General features: G+C 41.1%; 1 protein-coding gene across 1 annotated transcript; it reads right to left on the reverse strand.

Moving 5' to 3' along the window:
- Window positions 1–307: 307 nt before the first annotated feature.
- On the reverse strand, window positions 308–17249 carry LOC129743198 (uncharacterized). Its single transcript, XM_055735172.1, has 3 exons — window positions 16068–17249; window positions 8056–9468; window positions 308–486 (listed from the first exon to the last, which is right to left on the reverse strand). The coding sequence occupies exons 2-3, from the start codon at window positions 8429–8431 to the stop codon at window positions 308–310; spliced, it is 555 nt and encodes a 184-aa protein (XP_055591147.1). The 5' UTR covers window positions 8432–9468; window positions 16068–17249.
- Between the last annotated feature and the right edge of the window lie 6813 nt (window positions 17250–24062).

A 24062-nucleotide genomic window follows, 5' to 3' on the forward strand; every position in this document is an offset into this window, starting at 1 on the left:
TTGAATGCTTGACCTGTGACGGAATTGATGGTAATCAAAACATTAGCGTAATTACAAATCTTGGTTGTAGCCTTTTTATAAATTAGCATTTTACCGTGAACTAACTCAAAATGGCGGATTAGTTGTAATCAATTAAAATACAATATTTAGACTAATTCCTAACTAACGTGCCTTAAATTTAAACTTGAAGAATATTTTTTATAGCTCGTGCCTCGTACGATATTAAAATGTTTGAGTTTTCCTGCCCTTTTCCACTATTTACTTCAGCATAAAGCAACCTGTGTGCAAGGATTTAACCGACACTTGGTCATCCGATACGAGCGTGCATGCCAGTCGGCCAGTCAGTCTGCGAGCGCGACCGGGTGAGCGAGCCAAGTGATTCATCGCGTAGTTCCCCCGGCTGGGAGCGGCCCAGCGGGCCACGGGTATTACTTCCGAACGTCGCGTCGGACCAGTCTGCACATTTGGCGACCGTGACAGGTTTCTCTGTTTTGGAAGTCGGAATTGAATACGAGAAGAAAAATGAACCGAACAAAAAATTTTAGTTTTTCTTGATTCACGGTGAAGAAATTTCAGTTAAACTGTGTTACAAATTAAGTACTTCGAGAACCCTTTCTATGACAAAGCGTTTTTTTGAAATGGGTAATTTATATACCCATCGTGTGAAAGTGCTATGGAGGTTTGAAAAGGAAGTTGAGATGAAAATGAATCCAATCCGGCGAGTTGAGAGGACCGCCTGATCATACTGACGCGAATTTCAAGCGAGTTGAGAGGACAGCTTGATACTAAGAGGCGAGTTGAGAGGACAGCCTAAACGTTTCGATTACAATTTCAAGCGAGTTGAGAGGACAGCTTGAGATTGGAGGGCGAGTTGAGAGGACCGCCTGATCATACTGACGCGAATTTCAAGCGAATTGAGAGGACAACTTGATATTAAGAGGCGAGTTGAGAGGACAGCCTAAGCGTTTCGATTACAATTTCAAGCGAGTTGAGAGGACAGCTTGAGATTGGGGGGCAAGTTGAGAGGACCGCCTGATCATACTGACGTGAATTTCAAGCGAGTTGAGAGGACAGCTTGATATTAAGAGGCGAGTTGAGAGGACAGCCTAAGCGTTTCGATTACAATTTCAAGCGAGTTGAGAGGACAGCTTGAGATTGGAGGGCGAGTTGAGAGGACCGCCTGATCATACTGACGCAAATTTCAAGCGAGTTGAGAGAACAGCTTGATATTAAGAGGCGAGTTGAGAGGACAGCCTAAACGTTTCGATCACAATTTCAAGCGAGTTGAGAGGACAGCTTGAGATTGGAAGGTGAGTCAGGAGAACCACCTGAGCTTATTGACGCGAATTTCAAGGGAGTTGAGAAGACAGCTTGAAATTAAACGGCAAGTTGAGAGGACAGCCGAAGCATTTGGATTACAATTTCAAGCGAGTTCAGAGGACAGCTTGAGATTGGAAAGTGAGTTGGGAGGACCACCTGAGCTTATTGGAGCGAATTTCAAGCGAGTTGAGAGGACAGCTTGACATTAAAAGGCGAGTAGTGAGGACAGCCTGATCGTTTGGATTGCAATTTCCAGCTGGTTGAGAGGACAGCTTGAGACCGGCCGGGGAATTTAGAAGACCGTCCGAGCTCATTAACTCGACTTTCAAGCGAGTTGAGAAGAGTGTTTAGTGAGAGAAAAATATTCAAGCGCGTTTAGGGACACTTGACATAAATTTCAAAATCACCTTGAACAAGTTGAAAATTAAAACTCGTGCGTGTGTAGAAGACAGCTTGGTGAGAATGAAAACACAAGCGGGCTTACGGAACAGCTTGTCAAAAATTAATTGAAAAAACCCTTGAAGCGAGTTAAGATGGCAGATTGGTGAAAATGGCAACTCAAGGTAGTTGAGAACATTTTGAAACAAGGTTTAAAAAAAATAACTATTTTGTAAAAACGTTTTTATTTGTACATAATATTATAATTTAAGAACAGTAACATTCAAAAACAAAATCAAGATTATCAGTAGTAAACAAATTTCTAGCATCTAACACAAAGTTTACATAGGTAATAAACAATTTTAGAGCTTTATTTTTTGATACTCGACTTATTAATTTTAGTTCCGGGAACGCAAACGTGTTGAAAGAAATATTTCTGCCTAAAAACGGTTCCAATTGTAGCTTTAGGTGATTCCATAGATGGTTAACTCGGGTACATGATGAAAGTTTATGTTCCAACGTTTCTACCGCATTCTGACAATGATCGCAGTTGGGACTGTTTGCTCTACCAGTTTTAGCCATAAGAGCAGCATGTGGAATTTTTCGATGTATGAGGAGGTACATTTGGGATTTTTCTTCGGAGTTTAAAGTTGATTTTCGTAAGTTTTTCCATACAAGTCTCCATGCCACATGTGGATGTTCTTCGACGATTTTCAACTTATTCGTGTTTTTTCTGAAGTACATGTAGAGAGCTGAGGCTGAAGGATGATCTTTTAGTCGGTCTTCGATGTATGGAATTTCTTTGGCTATAATTTTCAGACAAGGATACAGAGCTGGAATACCACTTATATTTGGGGGATTATCCATTTGTGATGAGAATGAAGCAGCGAAAGATGTACAATCCAGGCTTTTTAAGAATCTTGAAATGAGCAACGATTTACATTTCTTAATGGGTAGATGCAAGTTAAGACCACCATCCTCTTGAGGAAGAGAAATGTTTTCCATCGACACTCTTGTAGGGTAACGTCCCCATATAAATGAACCTATTTGCGAGGTTATTCTAGCGGCGTGTGCATTTGGGATGCTGAGAACAGATGATAAATACCAAAGTTTCGATGTTACAAAAGTATTAACAATAACGACTTTCTGTCGCAAAGACAACACTCGCGGTTTAAATATCCACATAAGTTGAGATGTTTTTCGAATCAGTTCTCCCCAATTTATTTCGATAGTGGTCTTAAGAGAATTGAAAAATGTAATACCCAAAATTCTTACTGAATCCTTTGGAATCGTCCAATCATTTTGAAAAGATGATTGCGACTGTCCAATATTCATTGCTACGGTTTTGTTTGCATTCAGGATTGCACCCGCACAAGATTCAAAGTCGTCAAAAGCTCTTTTAACTAAAGTCAGTTTTTGTGGATCTGATATTATTACTGAAATATCGTCGGCGTAGGCTACTACTAAGTCCAAAGGGTTATTACAGATGGTATTTAGTTTTTCAAGGAGAGGATGGATGTATAAAACAAAGAGGTGCATACTGATAGGATCCCCCTGCCGGACGGAACATTGAATAGGAAAAGGTTGGCTTAAATTTCCATTAACAATAACACGAGAAGAAGAAAGACACATAATTTTATTCAATAGAGATACAAAACTTGGGTTGAAGTGCATGTCCCTCATTATATTGAGAAGAAAGCTTTTATTAACACGATCAAAAGCATGATCTAAGTCAAAGGAGATGACTTTAGCGGATTTTCTTCGGCAGTTTATTTCGACGATTCTGTCTTTAATGGCAGTCACAGCTTCGAAAATGTTCTTTTTCCCATTCGAACATTTTTGTGTATCACTCAAAATATTGTTTTCTGACATAACCCTCTCAAGTCGTGTTTTGAGAATTCTTGAAAAGATTTTGTAGTCGAAATTTAAAAGGGATATTGGGCGGAAAGATTTTATTGTTTCATCTGTAGTTTTCTTTTTAGTCAATGCTATCACTCCATCTGCAAAATTTGAGTGAATGTTTCCTCTAATGGCTTCATTCAAAACAAGATTAAGTTGGGCATGAATCACGTCAAAAATATGTAAGTACAGTTCTTTGGGGAGTCCATCGCTTCCAGGGGATTTTCTACTCGCACTGGTTTTGATGGCAAAAAATATTTCCTCAGTGGTAATTTCATCCATAATATCATTATTTGAAATCGATTCTGACGAAATAGTTCTATTGCAAGGAAAAACATTAAGTGGTGTTGTATTGCGAGCAGAGTAAAGATCTTTAAAGTATGTGACAACATAACTTTCTATTTCGACGTGATTGGTTAGTGTTCTATCGTCATGTTTTAAGGAGTTGATGGTACATTTATTCCTCTTCCGAAAACGATCACCGAGTTGAAACGACGAGAAACTTTCGCCAGCTAAGATGTTATCATTTATCCTTTCATACACTTTCGAAAAACGAGATTGCATTTGCAGCATCATTGCTTTAATTTTATTAACTTCTTGCAATGTGCCAGAATTCTGAAAAAGATTTTCATATGCTGTACTTAGTCTGCTGTATAAAAGCTCATTATTCAAATGAAATTCTCTAAAAGCTTCGTTCGTTTTCCATTTAAAGAAACTACGAATTCTTGGCTTTGCTAACTCTATCCACCATGACGTCCACGAGTTATAGTTTTGTCGTTCTCTGAGCCATCGGTTCCATTTTAGCTTGAACTCGTTGATATTGTCTGCCGTTAAAACGTGTGAGCGTAATGCCCAATAACCCCGACCTGGTTGTTTCCCTAGATCAGGTAAGCAACACCTAAGCTTAAAGGCTTTGTGGTCAGAAAAGCAAGTGGGATGATAGTCTGAAGATCGAATATACTGAGAAAGCGACGGAGACACATAGATTCTATCTATTCGAGATGCTGAGCTAGGTCGTACAAAACTATAGATTACTTGGTTACGATTAAGTTTGTCCCATGTATCCAACAGGTTTATATTTTCGACAAGACATTTCAGAGCAGGACTGTGATTGCTGGAACCGGTTGCATCTTTGGAAGAAATCACGCAGTTAAAATCACCTCCTAAGATAAAATATTCAGCACAATTTTGAAGATAGAAAGGTACAGAATGTCTGAAAAAATAATCGCGAGCTGACTGGTTTTGTGCGCCAGAAGGAGCGTAAATATTAGGGGAGAGTGGGGATACTTGATCCCTTTTTCTTATTTTCACCATATCTTTTTGGAAAAATTTAGCAACTCGCCGTCTTTGACATTTTCTGACAGCTTGTAACTTCAAGTTTCTATGCTCCAAAAATTAGAACGATACTTAAACCCATTGATGAACTAGAAGCATTTTCGTGGGAGTAAAAAAATTGCGATTTTTCTGAAGTTAGGGGAGACTTGATCCCCTATTGAAGGAGACTTAATCTTTAATTCAGCAAGCCCTAATCCTTGTATAAAAATCAAACAAACCCCCAAGATAGAATGTTAATTTACTATTTTGGTCATGTTTGTTCTCATTTCACAATGTATAGCAGACATAAGAAGAAAATTATGTAACTTTGTCACAAAGCTAATAACATTGCATACTTAAAGGCGCTATTTTTTATAATTAAGAGAAAATTAATTATTTTTTCTCTTTTCTTCAGACAATTGTTTGATAAATATTAGTTTTTGGATAAATATTAGTAATTTCGTAATCAGCAATCATAACGATCAATTCAGAAAAAGAATATGCCGTTTGGAAGGGGGGATCAATTGTACCCAACTCTAGGGGATCAATTATACCCATAATCAACATTTTAGAAAACTTTTACTGACAAAAATTGAGAGTTTTCCATTACTTTGAAAATATGGCATTATGAAGTTCATTTTACGCTCGAACGATTGATACATTGGAACAAATATTTTTTTCACAATTTTCCCATGTAAGGAACATTTTAAAGTGATGAAAAAAGATCTTCAAGTTACATTTTGTGAAATTTTTCAAACAAAGTTCAATTACTCAAACAATTATTTTGTTAAAAAATTTTAAACTACAAGCATTGTTATTTTGCTCATTTCGGCACATTTTTCTAGAACATTTGATCTTTGTAAGATATTCCAGTTTCGAGATATAGCTAAGGAATCAAGTATCCCCAGGGATCAAGTATCCTCATTCTCCCCTACATATTGTCACAGAGTTGTTAATTTTAACAGTAAGAATACGACTGTCAAGACTACGTTGCACATTAGAGTATGTTATATAGGACTTTAGCATTATGGCAGTTCCACGTTTAGAGTCATCAACATTTGTAATCACGTTATAACCAGAAAAAGATAGGTTTGGATTTTCCACTTCCTGTAACAAAACTATGTCTAGTTCACAGAGCCGTATAAACGAATGTAAAGCATTTAGTTTGTTAGTACTAGCAATGCAACAAATGTTGATGCTACCAATATTATAGCTTTTAAATTGATTAGTCATTGTGAGATAAAAATTTGTTGTTGAACATAGAAAACCCGTTAGTATGCATTTGAATAGAGGATTAGTGTGCAACAAAGTTGCCAACATTGCCCGAGGGAGAGGAAGTACGGGGTTTTTTTGTTTTTTTGCGTTTAACAGTTGTAAATGAGAGGAGAGAATTTTCATTTGTATCATTAGCAACATTTTCATTAGAGTCATCATCAGAAAAGTCGGATATGTGGATATCGTGATTTTTGGATGGGAGCATAGGATTGGAAGGGGTACTTACGGGGTTTGACGAAGTAGTAGCTTCGATGCTATTCTCTTGTTGCTCGTCATCTACGAGCATTTCAATGATCATTCCGCTTTCAACATCAGTAACCTCACTCTTGTCATGATCTCCAATTCCTATCAATCCTCCAGTTGAGCTTGAAGGTATTGGTTCAACTCTCTCATTAACATTTGGTGCCGGAATATCAGCCATGGTATATGACTTCAAAACTCTAGCGTACGAGTTATCGTTGCGAGCGTTTTCTAGACGTTTTGCAAGGTCAACCTTTTGTTTGAGAAGCTTTTTGTTCTCAACACACGTGCTACCCGGATGTGATGCATTTTGACAATGGCGGCAATTTTGTGGTTGATTACGATAAGTAATCAATGTTAATTCCCCCTGTATGGTGACAAACGATCGAATGTGACGATGAAGGATCATTTTCACCACCTTAGCACCCGTTGGTCTTCCCTTGTATGGAGAGCTTTCACCCCACACCAAATCCCTGATACACTGTACATCTCCGTATTGTTGCAGATAAGCAACAACATCCTGGTTCCGAATATTCTCGGACAAGTCGTGGACTTTAATTTCCACACCTCCATCTTCCATAGCCAAACGCACGCAGATCTTAGTTGCACCCATTGTCATCTCGTGTTTTCCATTATGTTGGTTAACTGCATCTTGAGCAGTTTTTAAACTGTCACACTTAACGTGCACGCAGTTATGAGCATGATTCATTTGGAGCCTCACTACTTGCTCAAATGACAAACCGATTTTTTCGTGGATAAACCGATGCATGTCTTCAAAAGAAGGACGTTTTGCAAAGTTGGACAAGTCAACCTTGAATGTGTTTTCCCGCGGGCGCGGGGCCTGGTGTGCCATATTGTAACATGTTGTGTTTCTTTTAAAACTGTTGATTGAAATTACAACGAGTTGAGAAGGCACCCTGAACGTGTTTAAATGACAGTTTGGGTTGAAAGAAACTCATGGAGCGTGTCAAGAGAACAGTTTGAACAGATTTTCCCTTGTGCTATGATATAATTTTATGACCATGGTTGTTGCATATAAAACAATAATATTTTTTTATAATCAGTCTTTCACATTTTGTTTAGGATAGGAGGAGGATGTGTGTATGGATTTAACCGACACTTGGTCATCCGATACGAGCGTGCATGCCAGTCGGCCAGTCAGTCTGCGAGCGCGACCGGGTGAGCGAGCCAAGTGATTCATCGCGTAGTTCCCCCGGCTGGGAGTGGCCTAGCGGGCCACGGGTATTACTTCCGAACGTCGCGTCGGACCAGTCTGCACACAACCCTCAGGCAGCACCTCTCACAAAAAAATATTAATAGATCGATCTTGCAGAGATCGATCCTTTTGCATCGATTTTTTAGGTGGATCGATCCTGGAACCATCCAGCTGAATCGATCTTGGGAATCGATCTTTTTCAGAAGATCGAACAATCCTATTCTACACACCTGTGACAACAAAAAAAGGGTTTCCCTTTTTTTTAAATATTCGATTTCGGAAAAAAAACGTTTCGTGCAAGTTAAGCACTCTTTGGTCATTCCATCCTTTAAATCTGTCGGCCGTTGTCTACCACCAGTATAATCACGTTAATCACCCCTCATAATCTTCCCTAAAAGACCCACAGCACTTACCTATGAAATCAGCATCATGGGCGCCTGCAGCTGTCCCTGCTGCAGTTGTCACCTCGGCCGCATCTCTCCGCTTCAAGGACAGCACCGGCCCTTCCCCCTCTCCTTCGACGGCGACGAACGCCAATTCATCATCGATGTTTAGATTCTTTCCATAATTGATTACATCACCCTCATCATCATCATTACTATTGCCATTGCTTTGGGCTTCCCTACGACGAACACCAACCACGGTACCAATTGGAATGGACCGTTTCACATATGACGTCGACGATGATTGCACGGCTTCTCCGGTCGTTGGCTGGACGAAAGTGCTGACCAGCACCAAGCCGCAGCAAAGCACCAGAACCGAGAGTGCAGTTTTTCTGCGAGGCCACATTTTGCAGCGACCTGTATTTTAAAACCCAAACCAACTAAACACCAACGATTCTGCGATGGTTATTTTTATTGGCAATCCATCTGACGATCGTCCTTCCCACTCGATTCCTCACACACAGCCACAACACTGCCTCGCACCGAGGGAGATGTGTGGTAATAACACCGCCTCAGAAATTACCCAACCACCACCTATGCTTTGCTCGGTAGTTGTCTTCTTCGGCTTCACCGATTAAAAGCACACATAAACAAATTTTGTGCAAAAACACGATCCTCTCTTCTGATCTTCCCTGTTACCCTCGTTTTATCTCTCTTGCTCTCTCAGTAGGTGTGTCGCGTTTATTCCCGTTCTACCTCACTTCAGTTTGCGTTCTTCACATTGGCGACCGTTGCCAAACATGATCGCCAACATTCAGCTCTTCTCCTTCACCTTGACGGTCGATCTTGTTAACAGTGCCACTTCATGCACTTTTCCCTTGTTATTCTTCCCAGCAAAATAAGAATCGCGAGCGGACACTCGCATCAGAACCGGATTGTTGAACTTGAACACGAAACGGCGCTCTGGCGATCATTAACGAACACGATCTTCCACCGCGGACATCAATTATATTCACTTCCCTTCTTGGACATTTATTGTGCTATCGCACAATTCAAGTTCGCCTTTTTTATTTATTCTCTTTTTTTTTCAAGAATGAAAGACACCAACACCAATGAACGGTTACACTGAATTGAATTGAACACCTTGTTCTATACTACGGATACCTTGAGCTTCGATCCTCTCGCTAACACATGATTCTTCGGAATTTCTTTGACCATGAACTTTAATTACACACCGCTAGATGAACTTTCTCATTTCGGGTAATTACCACAAGCTCAAATGTTGTATTGGTACGCATGAGGCGTCTTTCGTCGTTCGCTGTCTTTGGTTCTTCGGTGATCTTCGGTTGATCTTTGATGTTCAAGCTTTGCTGCGCTTCTTATCGCTTCGACTATGCAAATATGCTTGTTGTTGTTATTGTTGTTCGGTTTCTTTGAGGGAATCTGTAATTTACACACAAAGCAAAACAAATAGATTAATGAACGTCGCTGATAAGCCTTGTTGTTTACACTTAGCACAATGATTATAAACGGAACAAATTCTTAACCAACAGCTGCCGATCGGAGATCGATCATTTGTTGGTACATTGAAATGAAAATGAAATCAAAACAAATCTATATGAAGGCACACACACGGAGCGATGCCGTGTGAGAGATAACGATTTGAAAGTAAGCCCCCAAACGGACGTATGAAGGCCTCTCGTCTCGCCCCTCGGTGAAAGTAAATGTGCTTATCTTGCTCAGGAAATGAATGGATCTGAGGCTCAATCACACACTGAATACGGTACGCTATCGTTAAAAAGTTATCCAAATATTAACAACAAAAAACAGCTACCGAAAAAGTCTTCACTGCTTTTTTCCCTTGTTTGAGCAGTGATAAAGATGGCTGCTAACGATAGAGTAAACGAACTTTAAAGCTTAAACGTTTATACCATATTTGCTAGATGGCACCGCTAGATGGCTAAAATCCCTAAGGGGATAGGCTTTATCTTAAATAGATTGAATTCATTTCTTCCTTTTTCAGGCTTTTCAGGTTTCTCAGGAGCTTACTCCCATTCTGATACCTGATACCTGAAATTACTTGAAGACAACGAGTTTGTTAAAACAGCTACAGCTGTTCCCTAGAAGTGTCCCGCACAGAAGTCTCTTTGCAAAGTTGGATAGTATAGGTTCTCCAGCTTGATCACTTGATTGGATTGCCTCATATCGATTGCACCGACAGGCTTTCACGAAAATTAGGAATTCACGATCACGAACTTTCGACACCCCATCTGGAGTACCGCAGGGAAGTCACCTTGGACCAATTCTGTTTATAGTTTTCGTGAATGACCTATATAAAACTTTTTAATCCGACACTCTGCTTATGCTGATGACCTGAAGTTGTTTAGGAAGATTTTGGTGCTTTTGACTGTCCTTACCAAACGACATCGGCAGATTAAAGGGTGATACGGTCAAAATTTGGTCAATATAAACTTGACGCATTTCTTTCAATTTTGCATTTAAAAAACCTGAACACCCCTCATTTTGAAGGTGTGTGTGTGTGTGTAGAATGTTGCTCCTATTTTGATTTTGGAATTCACTCTTCAGTTGTCAAAATGCCGTCCAAGGAAGAAGAGCAGCGTATCAAAATTTTGCTCGCGCATCGCACAAATCCGAGCTACTCGCACGCAAAGCTGGCAAAATCGCTAAAAGATTCCAAATCGACCGTTACAAATGTAATTTAAGTGTTTGGGGAACGTTTGTCGACAGCCAGGAAGTCTGGATCGGGGGGAAAACGAAAACCGGAAGCCGCTGAGACGACAAAGAGAGTTGCCGGTAGTTTCAAGCGAAACCCTAACCCCTCTCTCCGAGATGCCGCAAATAAGCTGGGTGTATTGTGAACAACCGTGCATCTAGCCAAAAGACGAGCCGGACTATCGACTTTCAAGAAGGTAGTGAGTGACTCCAAATCGCGATGATAAACAAAATACGACGGCCAAAGGCTGCACACGACGATGCAGACGAAGTTTGACTGCGTAGTAATAGACGACGAAACCTACGTCAAAGCCGACTACAAGCAGCTTCCGGGACAGGAGTTTTATAAGGCAAAAGGAAGGGGAAAGGTAGCAGATATTTTCAAGCACAAGTGGCTTGAAAAGCAGCATTTTCATAGCTTCCGGGACTGTCAACCAAGAAATTTACGTGAAAGAGTGTTTGAATGAACGTCTGCTGCCTTTCTTGAAGAAACACGGTTGTTCTGTACTGTTTTGGCTGGATTTGTCATCTTGCCATTACGGTAAAAAGGCCATGGAGTGGTACGCCGCCAACAACGTGCAGGTTTATCCCAAGGACAAGAACCCTCCCAACACGCCAGAGCTCCGCCCAATTGAGAAATGCTGGGCTATTGTCAAGCGGAACCTAAAGAAAACCAAAAAAACTGCTAAGGACGAGCAGCAGTTCAAGGCAAACTGGCTTACTGCGGCGAAGAAAGTGGACAAGGTGGCTGTACAAAATCTGATGGCAGTGGTTAAGCGTTAGGCCCGGCAATTCGGATTTGGAAAAGCGGAAGCCTGACTGAATATTTTTCCTGAATTTTATACTAATAAAACTTGAAAAATAAATTTAATTTGATTTTTAAATAAACGATTTCACCGATTTACACGCGTTTTCCCTTGACCAAATTTTGACCGTATCACCCTTTAGAAGGCTGGTGCTGGTTAAATGGAATCCTCACTTAACAAGTAAGAAATTGAGAAGCTAGCTATTGGTCAAAACAAGTGAGTATACACAATTGCGCAGCAGTGAAGGAAAATTATCTTTTCTATTCTATTTTATTTATGTTTGACCAACTTGGTCATTCGTCCACTTAAAATATTGTCTGGAATTAGTCTTTTAGAGGCATCAATAGAAAAAAGCTTTGTATAAACATTGGCCTGAAAAAAATTCATTCTTGAAATAAATAGTAGAGTGAGTCAATTTGGGTTCGTTTTTTTTATTTCCCAAAGCGTGAGGACCAAAACGGTTCTTTTTGTTCAAAACTCATGCATGATTTTTTGCACAATTTTTTAATAAAAACTAGTCATGCAATAGCTCGTTAGGTATAAGCAGTGGAAACAATAAAATTCACTTTTTCTGCTAAAACACATGCACCTATTTATTCACCATCCTACAACTTTTTGGCTTGAAAAATGCGAAGTAAAGAATTCATAAAATTCACATTCACTCGATTTCACAGAAGAAGGAAAAAAATAGTTGATTTTTCCATACAAACCAAAAAGTTAATATTTACTCAAGTAAACCTTTCTGAAAAATTCTGAGGAAAATCATGGAAGATTTATGATCCAAAACAAAGCTTTCGAGATCTCAAAAAATGACCAAACCGACTTAGTCAAATGAATATTTCAGAACCCTGTCCAAGATCCAAATAGGGTGGAAATGCTTTCTAGGCTTTTTCAAATAAAAAAATATCATAAAGTTCATATATGAAAAATGATACGGATTTTTCAAAGAAAACATCAGACTCAAAACTTTCATACATTTTACAGATTTTGCGTTTCAATATTTAGATCAGGACTCTGTTTTCCAGCCAAGCACTCTACATTGTGGATTTTAATTCCAGTATTCGAAATTCTGGTTTCTAAATTTCAAATTAGAGATTCGAAGTTTACACACTAACATTTTCGTTCGATTTTCAGCTGATTCTATTCTAACGTCCAGCAATCCAAATTTTTGATGGAAACCTGCTAAAATTATTCGTTTTGTTTGTTTGTTTGTTTGTTTATTCATTCCAGTAGCGTAAGGTTTACACCTTTTAAAAATACTACATTCGGTGTTTCGATGAGTTTTTATCACTATTTCTTCTTAATTACTATGTCCTTTACACAAATTCTAATGATTATTCCAAAAAAGTAAGCATTCCCTCTTAAAAATTGCTTCTGATCTAAGACGCTTCATATCAGCAGGTAATCTGTTCCAATTTACCACTCCCCTGACGAAAAAGGAGTTGCCGTAGACTGTTGTGCGATTTGTAGGAACCACTAGATTTCGCATCCGGCGACCTTGAAGCTGGGAAACCTTCTCAAACAATGTCGGTGGATAACGAGTGAACATGATTTTATGAAGAAACACACAGGATCGAGAAGCATAGAGCTGCTGAAGAGAGCATCCTATTAGATTATTGTGTAGATGACTAACTGAGTCGTAGCGGGTCAAACCATAGATATATCGTACGCAAGAGTTTAATGCAACTCGCAGGCGATTCATGGCAGCAGCACTTGGTCTGAGGAGGAGTACATCGGCAAACAAGACATGTGGAAGAATCAGAGCCTTGAATAGTTTCAGTTTGGTGGTTGTTGGTGCAAGGTGTGTTGTAGAATAAAGCGTTCGCAAGCAACCATAGATTTTCCCACATTGCTGAGCGATCATACCATTCCATTGCATGTCATTCTGGAATACATAGCCTAGATTGTTGGCCCGATCGACCCACGAAATTGTTATTCCTTCCATTTGCAGATTTTCCATCACTGTGCACATGTTGTTGTCAATACGTTGTTTCGGCATCAGCATAGCTTTACTTTTACTTTGATTGATAAGGAGTCCGTTTATCCGACACCACGATGCTATTCTTCCCAAATCTTGGTTCATCAACTTGACTAGAGAATTAACAGATCCTCCGATGTTGGTAATGTATAATTGGACGTCATCTGCATACATTTGAATTGAGCAGAACTTTAACACGCTAGGAAGGTCGTTGATGAAGCAGCAGAAGAGTATAGGTCCAAGTACAGATCCTTGAGGTACACCTGAAGTCACTGTCAAACTGTTCGAGCTTGTTTTGCCGACTTTTCCAGCACTTGTTCTTTTTTGGTGGAAATTTGAAAATTTTCCAGAAATTGATCTGCATTGCTGGAAAATTTGGGACTTGTTTAATTTTGAAGGTGGAATTCCATTAAGTGTAAATCGAATTCTAAAATTCGACAAAATATTAGGTGATTATTTTCAATAAAGCTAACGACATTTTCTTATTTTACAGACTATTTAATCATTTCACAACTATGGATGGAGGATGAACGACGCAGCTGCAGGTGGACCACGGCAGCATAAAGGTGTCGACGATGAAATTGCCACACACAAAATTGATTCGCAAAATTCGAGTTTTCATTCGATTGCCATCGAATTTTCAGGGATAAAAAATAACTATTAAACTTCATTTTACCATTTTACTCGTATTTTATTTACAGTCCATACGCAAATGGATGTTCTTGGGAAGAATGACCGTGGTGTTAAATTCCCGAAAAAAAAAGCAAATGCCCGCACCTTGGCCTTAACCCCGGCCATAAGATTCTGCACAACCTGTGAATCAACCGTTGTTTGCATGTAAACCCATACTTTCTTCAGTTTCTCGACTGTCTTCACTACTTTAGGTCGTGAAGGTGTTGATTCATAATCGCCCAGTACTTGTCGATGGGGCGAAGCTCCGGAGTGTTGAACATTTTCGGCACGAAATTGACCTCATTGTCTGCATACCACTTCAGCACGTCCTTGCAGTAGTACCATGAGGCCAAATCCGGCCAGAAGATTTTTGGGACGTTGTGGGCCTTCAGGAAGCAGCCGCTTTTGGAGGCACTCTTTCATGTACACCTGTCCGTTCATCGTGTCCTGGGTCACGAAAGGTGCACTCCGCTCCCCGCACGTGCAGATGTCTTGCCAAACCAGGAATTTATTCGCAAATTTGAACATCTCCTGAATGCGGACATGCTCCTGAACGCTGAACTTATCCTTGACCGTGAAAAACAGGTTGCCGGGGATCTGTTTGAAGTCGGCCTTCACATATGTTTCGTCGTCCATGATGCAGCATTCAACTTTCGTCAGCATGTTGAGGTAACACTTCCTGGCACGGGTTTTGGCGAACATGTTCTGCTTCTCGTCGCGATTAGGGGCCTTTTGTACCTTTAGCGTTCAAAGCTCAGCGTTAGTTTTGGCCTTCTGGACAAAACTTCGGCTTAAGTGCAGCTTCTTAGCCACATGCCGAACAGAGGCGTTTGGTTTTCGGTTGAAGGCTCCAACAACGTGGGGCTTCCGATCGGTGGTCAATCGTTCCTTAAACCGCTTAATCACTCGCGACACCGTGGAATTCACGATTCCCAACGTTTAAGCGATGGAACGATTCTTGTTCTCGTGATGAATGCGCAAGATTTTAACACGCACGAGCTGTTCTTTCGACTCCGTTCCCACGAGTTTTGATCATAAGACTTTAGGATTTGCAGGATGTAAACAATGTACTATTTGTTTATTTGTTTACTATGAACTATGAACTAAATCCATCCAAATTTTCATTAAATTTTACCCAACGGTTGAAAGGTTAGCGGAATTTCATAGTGTGGCAATTTCATCGTGGACACCCTTCTGGTTCGGAATTCGGATTTTGAATTCTGATACTAAATTCTAAAACTTGTTTCTAAATTCTGATTGTGAGTCCTGATTCTGATTTGACTTTGAATTGTGATTCTAATTACTAATTTTAGTTTTGTTTTTCTTCAAAATTTTGGAGATTTGTTTTTCTTCAAAATAAAAATATTGTGGTATTTTAAGTTAATGATAGATTATTCTGATATCAATTCGAGGCCGAAAATAAATGAATATTTCATGTCCATTTCTTCAAAAATAACAGCAGTTTTATACGTTATTCATGATGGGTTGATTTATATTGCCTTTTATCATGATAAAAACGTAGTGAAGTTGATGAAAACTCAAAAATCGCTTTGAAAATTCATGTCCAATTTTTATTGTTTTTGATCATAAATATTTTTTTTCTAACACGGACGTCTATGTCAACAGATCTCATGTAGACGAAACGTTGAGAGGATTTCAAAGGATTGTCACTTCGAAGTAATAACCAATAAATTTGGCTCAAAAATATTCGAGCGATAATTATTCGTTTAATTTTTTTGCCATACATTAATTAAATATACACATCCATCTGTTAACTCGAAATGGTATTTCAAGAAAATTATCCTAAAGATGTTATCGGTTCACCATAATGAAGTATGAACCTGAAAACTCACCTGATTCACATTACACTGTCCACCTCGTTGCTATCAGCTATCAGTTCAGAGTTCGTTGAGTAAACCAAGGAAGGTATGTTTTTCATAAACCCACTACTTAATTCTTGCGACGTATTTCATTAACTGCTACCGGCAGCATGGTTCTACCCCAACTGTCGGCGTCGTCGAGTATCCATATCAATCACACACTGGCTGGTCGGTCCAATTACACATTCAAATTTATTCCACAATGAACGTCGTGCATCGCGATCTTCTTAACGACGACATCCGAATTAACTACTGTGCTTATTCGTCGTGGTCGACATTTAGTCAGTCACAGCCCGTGTACACATATTGAAGAACCACCGAATAAACGAGAGCAATCAACGCCCAACCAACAAACAACTTTCTGCCTTCATTCACCAACGATTTAGGGGTCCAGGAAAAAATGTGTTTTTCGGATGGGCACAATCGCTTCAATAATGGAACCATATAGTACCACCATCAGCAGCAGCACTTCCTCAGTCAGTCAGTGTCCCGGCGAGTCTCAATGGCCATAACAACAACCGAGATCCAGTCAGTATGTTGCCAATGATGGTGTGGGCCAATGGGCTGGCGTGTGTTATTATGGAGTCTCTGCATACACACTACACACGGACCGTCTCCTTCCGGTTGGTCCTCTTTCTTTCCTTCCTTCCTCGCTTCTTTTCAACAACGTCGTCGTTGCGCTTGAGGTTCGACCCAAACGACTTTGAACGAACGAGATGATGGTCGGTCACGTAAATGGTGCACAGAAAATTCAACTCGCGATTCGCAGCATCCTGCCGTTGCTGCTGCTTCTTTACGTTCGCATCGGAATGCTGTTTTCCAGCAAAAATTCCGTCCGAATACAGGGAAGGAAAAACAACACGCGTGCTACATCACGCTTTTCTGGGCTGTTCTGGAAAAGGAATGGATGCTGCTACGAGAAGCTGCCGGAGATTCAAATTTCGAACACACCTTGCGCCTTGTCAATAGCTCACTCCCTGCTCCTGATAGACAACCGTATGGTCTGGCACAAGCCAAGAAGACACCACAGCTCGGTTAGCTCCTCTGGCACAAACCACAATGTAGCAAAAATCACATCAAATTCCTTGTATTCCTATCACACACCACAAAAAAAAACTCGATCCAGAGTCAACGCGACGTACGTCCGACGGCAAACGAATCTCGACACAGAATGAGAATCCTGCTGTCTGCTCTTTTGACCATCTCGTCCGTCAGTCGTCGTTGTCGTCGTCGCCGAAGAAGCAATCTCTATTTTCCGTTCTTACTTGCACACTTCATTCTCGTCCGTCGACATAACCTGGTATGGTGTGCGTGCAAGCCAGCCAGCGGACACCGACCGCGATTTCATTCACACCCACACACATCAGTCGTTTGTCAGACAGAGGGCAGCAGCAGCAGGTTTGTTTGGTTGATATCTCGACACACCGGTTTCCTGGGTTGGTGCTGCAGGCTGCAGGACGAAGGGAGGAAGAATAACAACAAGCTCGTCGTTTGTTTACCGGCTTTTGGCCTCATGCGCTTGGCTATGTTGTTGCGTTGCTTTGGATATCCCATGCTGTTGAACTTCTGCTGGTCCCATTGCTGTAGTAGTGGTGGTGCAATGTTTTGCTGTTTTTGTTCATTCTCTTATGATCTGCTCATTCGTTTCGCCGCCACCCTCTCCCTCGTCGTGGGTCCTTCCTCCTCCGTCGTATCGTATCCATCTATCGCCAGCTGGTGTTTATGCTTCCGCCGAGATTTTTGCTTCGGGGAGTCTCGGTTGCATGTACACCTATGTACGGTTGATGTTGCCTTTGTAGGTTTTCGATGGCAGTATCCGTTTCAGCGAACGGAACGTTTTGCAATAAACGTTTTAATGGTATGGACGCGATTCTGTACCAAAAGTTTAAAAGAAATACTTATTTTGAACTTTTACATTGTGGAACTTCAGTAGCTCGTGTGGTTGTGTACGGTCAATCGTGTGGTTGTATACTTGAAAGATCAGTTGTACTAGCGATTGATAAATTCGACGGCTTTGAAAGCTTGGCACAGGTGCAACACTTGAGCACTTTGGATAGTGGAAAGGGTAGAGCGTTACGGATTAATAAAATAATTTGAAAACTACTAAACTGCTTAATATATTATGCTTTCCATTACAGGAATCGAACTTGGAAGGCGTGTATTTAGTTTGCTCGTGTTGCTGGGTGAGTGATTGTTATGTAATGTGAAGATCGGTAGCAAAACGAAACAAGGATTGTGTCGTGTTGCTCCACCAGACCTGGAACTTAACATCTTAGGCTCTGACTGGATCAAATTCTTCGGATTATGGGACGTTCCCATCAGCTCATTCTGCAACAAAATCAACAACCAATCGTCTCATCCGGATTCATCCCTGCAAGCTAAGTTCCCGCAAGTTTTTTTCGTCGGAAATGGGTCACTGTTCAAAGACCAATGTTCGCGTAACAATCAAGCGTGAACCGAAACCAGTTTACCGGCCCAAGCGTCCGGTGGCCTACAGCGTGCAAGGTGCATAAGAAGATGAGCTTCAGAGGTTGCAGAATTTGGACATTCTCGAATCAGTGGATCATTCAGAATGAGCAGCACCTATCCTCGTGGTCCGGAAACCGAACGAAAGAGTCTGCATTTGCGCTGACTTTTCGACCGGCCTCAATGAGGCGTTGGAGTCCAACCAACAATCCAACAATCTTTACGAACATGGCAGGATGTAAGATCTTCTGTCATATTGACCTATCCGATGCCTATCTCCAAGTGGAAGTGGACCCCCGAGATCAACATCTGCTGGCAGTTAACTAACACCCACAGGGGTCTATTTCGTTACACTCGCCTCACACCCGGCATCAAATCAGCTCCGGATACATTCCAACAGATCATGGCTGCAGTTCTGAGTGTCATTTGTAGAGCCTGTGGTTATTTGGATGACGTGTAGTGAGTGGTCACACGAAGAAGGAGCAGGACCGTAACCTGCATAAAGTGCTTTAGCGTCTGGAAGAGTATGGTTGCAAGTGGAATACTTGGGCCAGGTTTTAGATGGTGACGGAATTAGATCTGTCGGAGCCGTGGACTGTAAATTGCTCGCGTTGGGAACTGATTCGAAGTCCGAAAACACAATTTGCCGGAAGTGCAAGGAATTTGCTATTCACTTAAATAATAATACTAAATTGTTCTCTTAACTTATATTTACAATATGTACACTATTTACACAACTTGGATTTTTCTTGGAAAAACATATGGAGGAATATAACTTCGGAACTTTCATAAGGTGCTCGCAAGCGGAAGTCTAAAACGGAACTGAATTCAAAATTCAAAAAATGGCGACATCGTTCACTCGTTCTCGTACGGGGTGTGTGTGTGTGTGTGTGTGTGTATCCATACAGCAGACAGCAGCCAACGGTCGTTTTCTTTCACGCATACACACGCAGGTTCTCGTCGATTGCGATTGAATAGGGTGGTACGCATATGTGGAAAATTAGGGTGGCGCAAAATATTTTAATTGTTAGGATAATCTTAATTTTCAAGCTTGGCTTGAACAAGATCCTATCCGGAAAAGACTTCCGCCATCTCCACCATGCCATTACCTCGGGACGTCTCATCACTGCGGTCACGAAGCTTGACGCCAACCGAGGCGAACAATAGCCAGATTTAAAAACAGGGTCTGGCGCTAATATTTGCAGTAGCTCGTCCATAGGATGATTTTTGGTCGGAATTTTGTTTTAGAAACGGATCACAAGCCGTTGCTGGTGATTCTCGGGCCTGTAACCATCAGTTCTCCCAAACTGCTCAGTCGAGCAAGAACCCCCCTCTCAAGCCTCAGGGTCGGCAACACTTGAAATTCGGAGTCAAGGTAACATCTCAATGCGCTCAGTCAAATTTCCACTTTATTGTTTCCAGAACACGGCTAGTGGAACACTTTTCTTCCCGGGATGCCCGATACAGCAGTCGACGCAAATTTCGCTAAGCATCCTATTAGATTCGTGTGGTCTTAGTCAGACATCAGCCGAAGTTAGCCTTACTCAACCAGTGACTACCTACCGAGGTCCCTCGCCGAGCGCCTTCCAAGCCCCCAAGCTCAGCAACAACCGAGCCAGCTTCGCCAATCTTCTAGAGTAAGAAGAACACCCGATCGTCTGAAACATTCTGTCAGAGCGATTGACGTCTACCACCCAAGAACACCAATTATTGTGCAAGTCATTCTATAGTTCACCACTCTAATCAAGAACCACACCGTTTATTCTTTAAGTTTTTATAAATCGTGTAGTTTATAACACGTTCGTAATTGTCGGAGCGACAAAATAAAGAAGGAGAGCCTCACTTTTGCAACGTGTGGCTAAACTGAGCGGCTAACTGGAGTAAGAGAGCGTCACACGCTTTTTGATGTGACGAGGCCTCCCAGGAAAAACACCCCTCACCCGAATATGGGTCCCATGGCGACGAACGTGTTAATATGTTAAAGCATGGATCTTCTTAAATCTGGTCGCACTGTTAATTATACCATAGCGCTCCTAGTTGTCGGATCTGGAATGTTTTGAAAGTACTTTGTTGTCGTTCGGCAGGTTCATACCGAGCGTTATAGTGGCCCTAAGGATCGGAAACTGCATTTGAAGGTGTTAAGAACGATCGAGGTAAACCCAGCGCAGTCGGACTATGACATCTCCAAGAAATTCAATGCCGACTGATGCACCGCCAGAAGGATTCGTTTGCGCGAAGGAATACGATCTTATCGGGCCAGTAAGCAACCAAACCGGACATTGAAGAAGAATGTAGAAGCCAAAGGACGGGCCCGGAAATTATACAACAAGATTCTAACGAAGTGCATGCATGCTCATGGATGACAAAACGTACGTGAATATGGATTCTGGGCGGCTTCCTGACCAAAAATTTTACAAAGCCACTGGTCGGGGTGATGTCCCCGCCAAGTTCAAATTCGTTTTTGCCGATTAGTTTGCAAGAAAGTGTTTGATCTGGCAAGGTATTTGCAGCTGCGGACGAAAATCCTCGGTTTTGTAAAAAAAAAAAAACCAAATGTACAAGAAGAAGTGCCTGAAAACAGTTTTTTCCGTACATTAGATCTCACAAAGGACCAGTAAAGTTTTCGCCAGATTTGGCATGCTGCCACTACAGCAAAGGGGTACTACAGTGGTATCGGGACAACGGGAGGATTTTATCGAAAAGGACATCAACCCACCCAACTGCCATCAATTCTGCCCTATCGAAAAATTTTGGGCAATTGTCTAGCAGAAGATGAAGAAGAATGGTAAGACGACTCGGGATGCAAAAGAGATGAAGAGATTGTGGAACAAAATGGCCGCTGAGGTCAGCGAATAGGGCGTCCAAACTTTGATGAGTGGTACTCGACGAAAAGTCCGAAATCTCGTCAAAACAACATCGAAATAATTGTTTTATTATTTTTCCTTTGAGATGCAATAAAAACCCTACATTTTGAGTACAAAACCCTGAACCCTGAAACTTGGCCAAATGGACTTAGTTTTCGAGAGTTCATCAACTACGACAGGAGCCATCAGATTCGCGGTCGTATTTAAAGATGGAAATTCGCTGTTTGGACACCTGCGGGACGCACTAAAACTAGCACTATGGAGGCCCCCGAGCCCTTTGTCACAGTCGCGCATTTTCCAGTCAACCTTGCAGAATCCGCCCCTCGCCTGTGAGCAATTATCGAGGTATCACATCGCTAGCTGCTTGCTCGAAGGTCTTTGAGAGAATTGTCAACGATGTTATGTTTTCACTGGATTTCGGACAATCAACACGGTTTTTTTCCGAAACGCTCGGTTACGTCAAACCTAGCAGTTTTTAACATCATTCTGCATATCTAATATGTCCAACAAGTCGACGCAATTTACACGAAAATCAGTACGGCATTTGACTCAGTGAATCACTCAATTTTACTTTTAAAGTAATAACGCTTGGGATTATCTGAGATATTATGCGCCTGGATCAGAAGCTACTTAAGAAATCGTCGTCTTGCTGTTAAAATCGGATCCTCCGAATCTACAGATTTCATTCCGACTTCAGGGGTACCACAAGGAAGTAATGTGGGCCCTTTATTGTTCACCCTGTTCTGTAATGATATTAACATGCTGCTTGTTGGATGCGGAGTACTCATGTACGCGGACGATTTGAATTTTTTTTATCGTTAAGAGCTTGGCAGATTGTCAGATATTACAGCGATTCCTCGATACGGTTGTAAATTGGTGTGCTGTTAATACCTACTGGCCTTAAGCGTCTCTAGTACTGTATCATAACATTTGGACGCAAGAAACTTCCATTTTGGTACGACTTCAATATCCAAAGTGAATTTCTACATCGTGTTGATCAAATAAAGGACCTTGGAGTTGTTTTTGATAGTCATATGACATTTAAGCGTCACTACTGTGCTACACTTGAAAAGTATGTTTTCAGATTTTTATCGCCGTCATAACTATGTTATAATATTTTAATGGCATTTCGGCGAGATGAACTCTAGTAGAATGAAATTGAAAGATAGGAAATGATAGGTGGATAGTTAAAGCTAGGGCGCTTTGGAGAAGAAACATTGAAAGGTGGTTTTGAAAATGTAAGTCTAGGGCATGTGGGAGAAAGCTCAAACTAATCGGTTGAATCTTTGCTCGGTAACGGTTAATTCTGTATGGGAGGCGAAGCAATCGCAGCTCGCATACAGAATCAACCCGATGGATTAGATGTGTACCAACACAGGCTCGATTAGGTGTGTTGGTACACATCTAATCCATCGGGTTGATTCTGTATGCGAGCTGCGATTGCTTCGCCTCCCATACAGAATTAACCGTTACCGAGCAAAGATTCAACCGATTAGTTTGAGCTTTCTCCCACATGCCCTAGACTTACATTTTCAAAACCACCTTTCAATGTTTCTTCTCCAAAGCGCCCTAGCTTTAACTATCCACCTATCATTTCCTATCTTTCAATTTCATTCTACTAGAGTTCATCTCGCCGAAATGCCATTAAAATATTATAATACACTTGAAAAGGCTAACCGAATGCTGGGATTTGTCATACGTCTGAGTAAAGAATTTACAGATCCTGTTTGTCTACAAGCTCTGTATTGTTGCCTGGTCCGTTCAATATTAGAATGTGCAAATCTGGTGTGCTGGCCATTTGAAGCTACATGGGTAGCGCGTTTTGAAGCGGTTCAACGGAAATTCGTTCGTTATGATCTACCGTGGGATAATCCTCGAAACCTGCCACCTTATGCACAACGTTGCGCTTTGCTTGGCCTTTACACGCTGTCGGATCGCCATTCCATCGGTCAATCACTATTTGTGGCTAAAATTCTCAGAAACGAAATCGACTGTTCTTGGATACTTTCCCGCTGTAATATTTATGGCCCAGAAAGAGCTCTGCGAAATCATGACTGGCTTTCACTGGAATCGAGAAATACACGCTATGGCAGCAACGACCCCTTACGTTCCGCGAAAAAATTAACTTCTTACGCCATTATGCTCTCTTTGACTTTAATGTCTCAACTGCAACATTTAAACGCTTGATCAAATCTAACATAAGTGACCAGATAAGAAACCACTCATTAGAAAACTCATACTGTACGTTAAGGTAGACCTAGTTTCAAGTAAAGCATTAAGACACTTACGTCAGATGGCCTTTTTTATAAACAATAAACAAAACATTTTTATTTTGCTAACATTGCTCCGAGATAAACCTTTTTTAATGCGTACAGATTTAAAGTGATACATGCTTTAGTTGTGTAAATCATCGGCCTATTTATTACAACAGTAATTTAAACTTATTGATTTGGATTTTAAAAGCATCAATAAGAACTTTAGTTTTGAGCTGCATCGGCCGAACTTCAGATGGCACTTTTGGTGGCTTGGATAGATTCGGGATTTAGGGGTAGACTCATGGCACATTGCCAACTACAGGTAGGTACTGGAGGTTTTTGAGGAGTTGAACGAGGCATGACGTATTGGGAATCGCCCCAAG

Source organism: Uranotaenia lowii, chromosome 2 (assembly GCF_029784155.1).
Source record: "Uranotaenia lowii strain MFRU-FL chromosome 2, ASM2978415v1, whole genome shotgun sequence".
Classification (NCBI taxonomy): Eukaryota; Metazoa; Arthropoda; class Insecta; order Diptera; family Culicidae; genus Uranotaenia; species Uranotaenia lowii.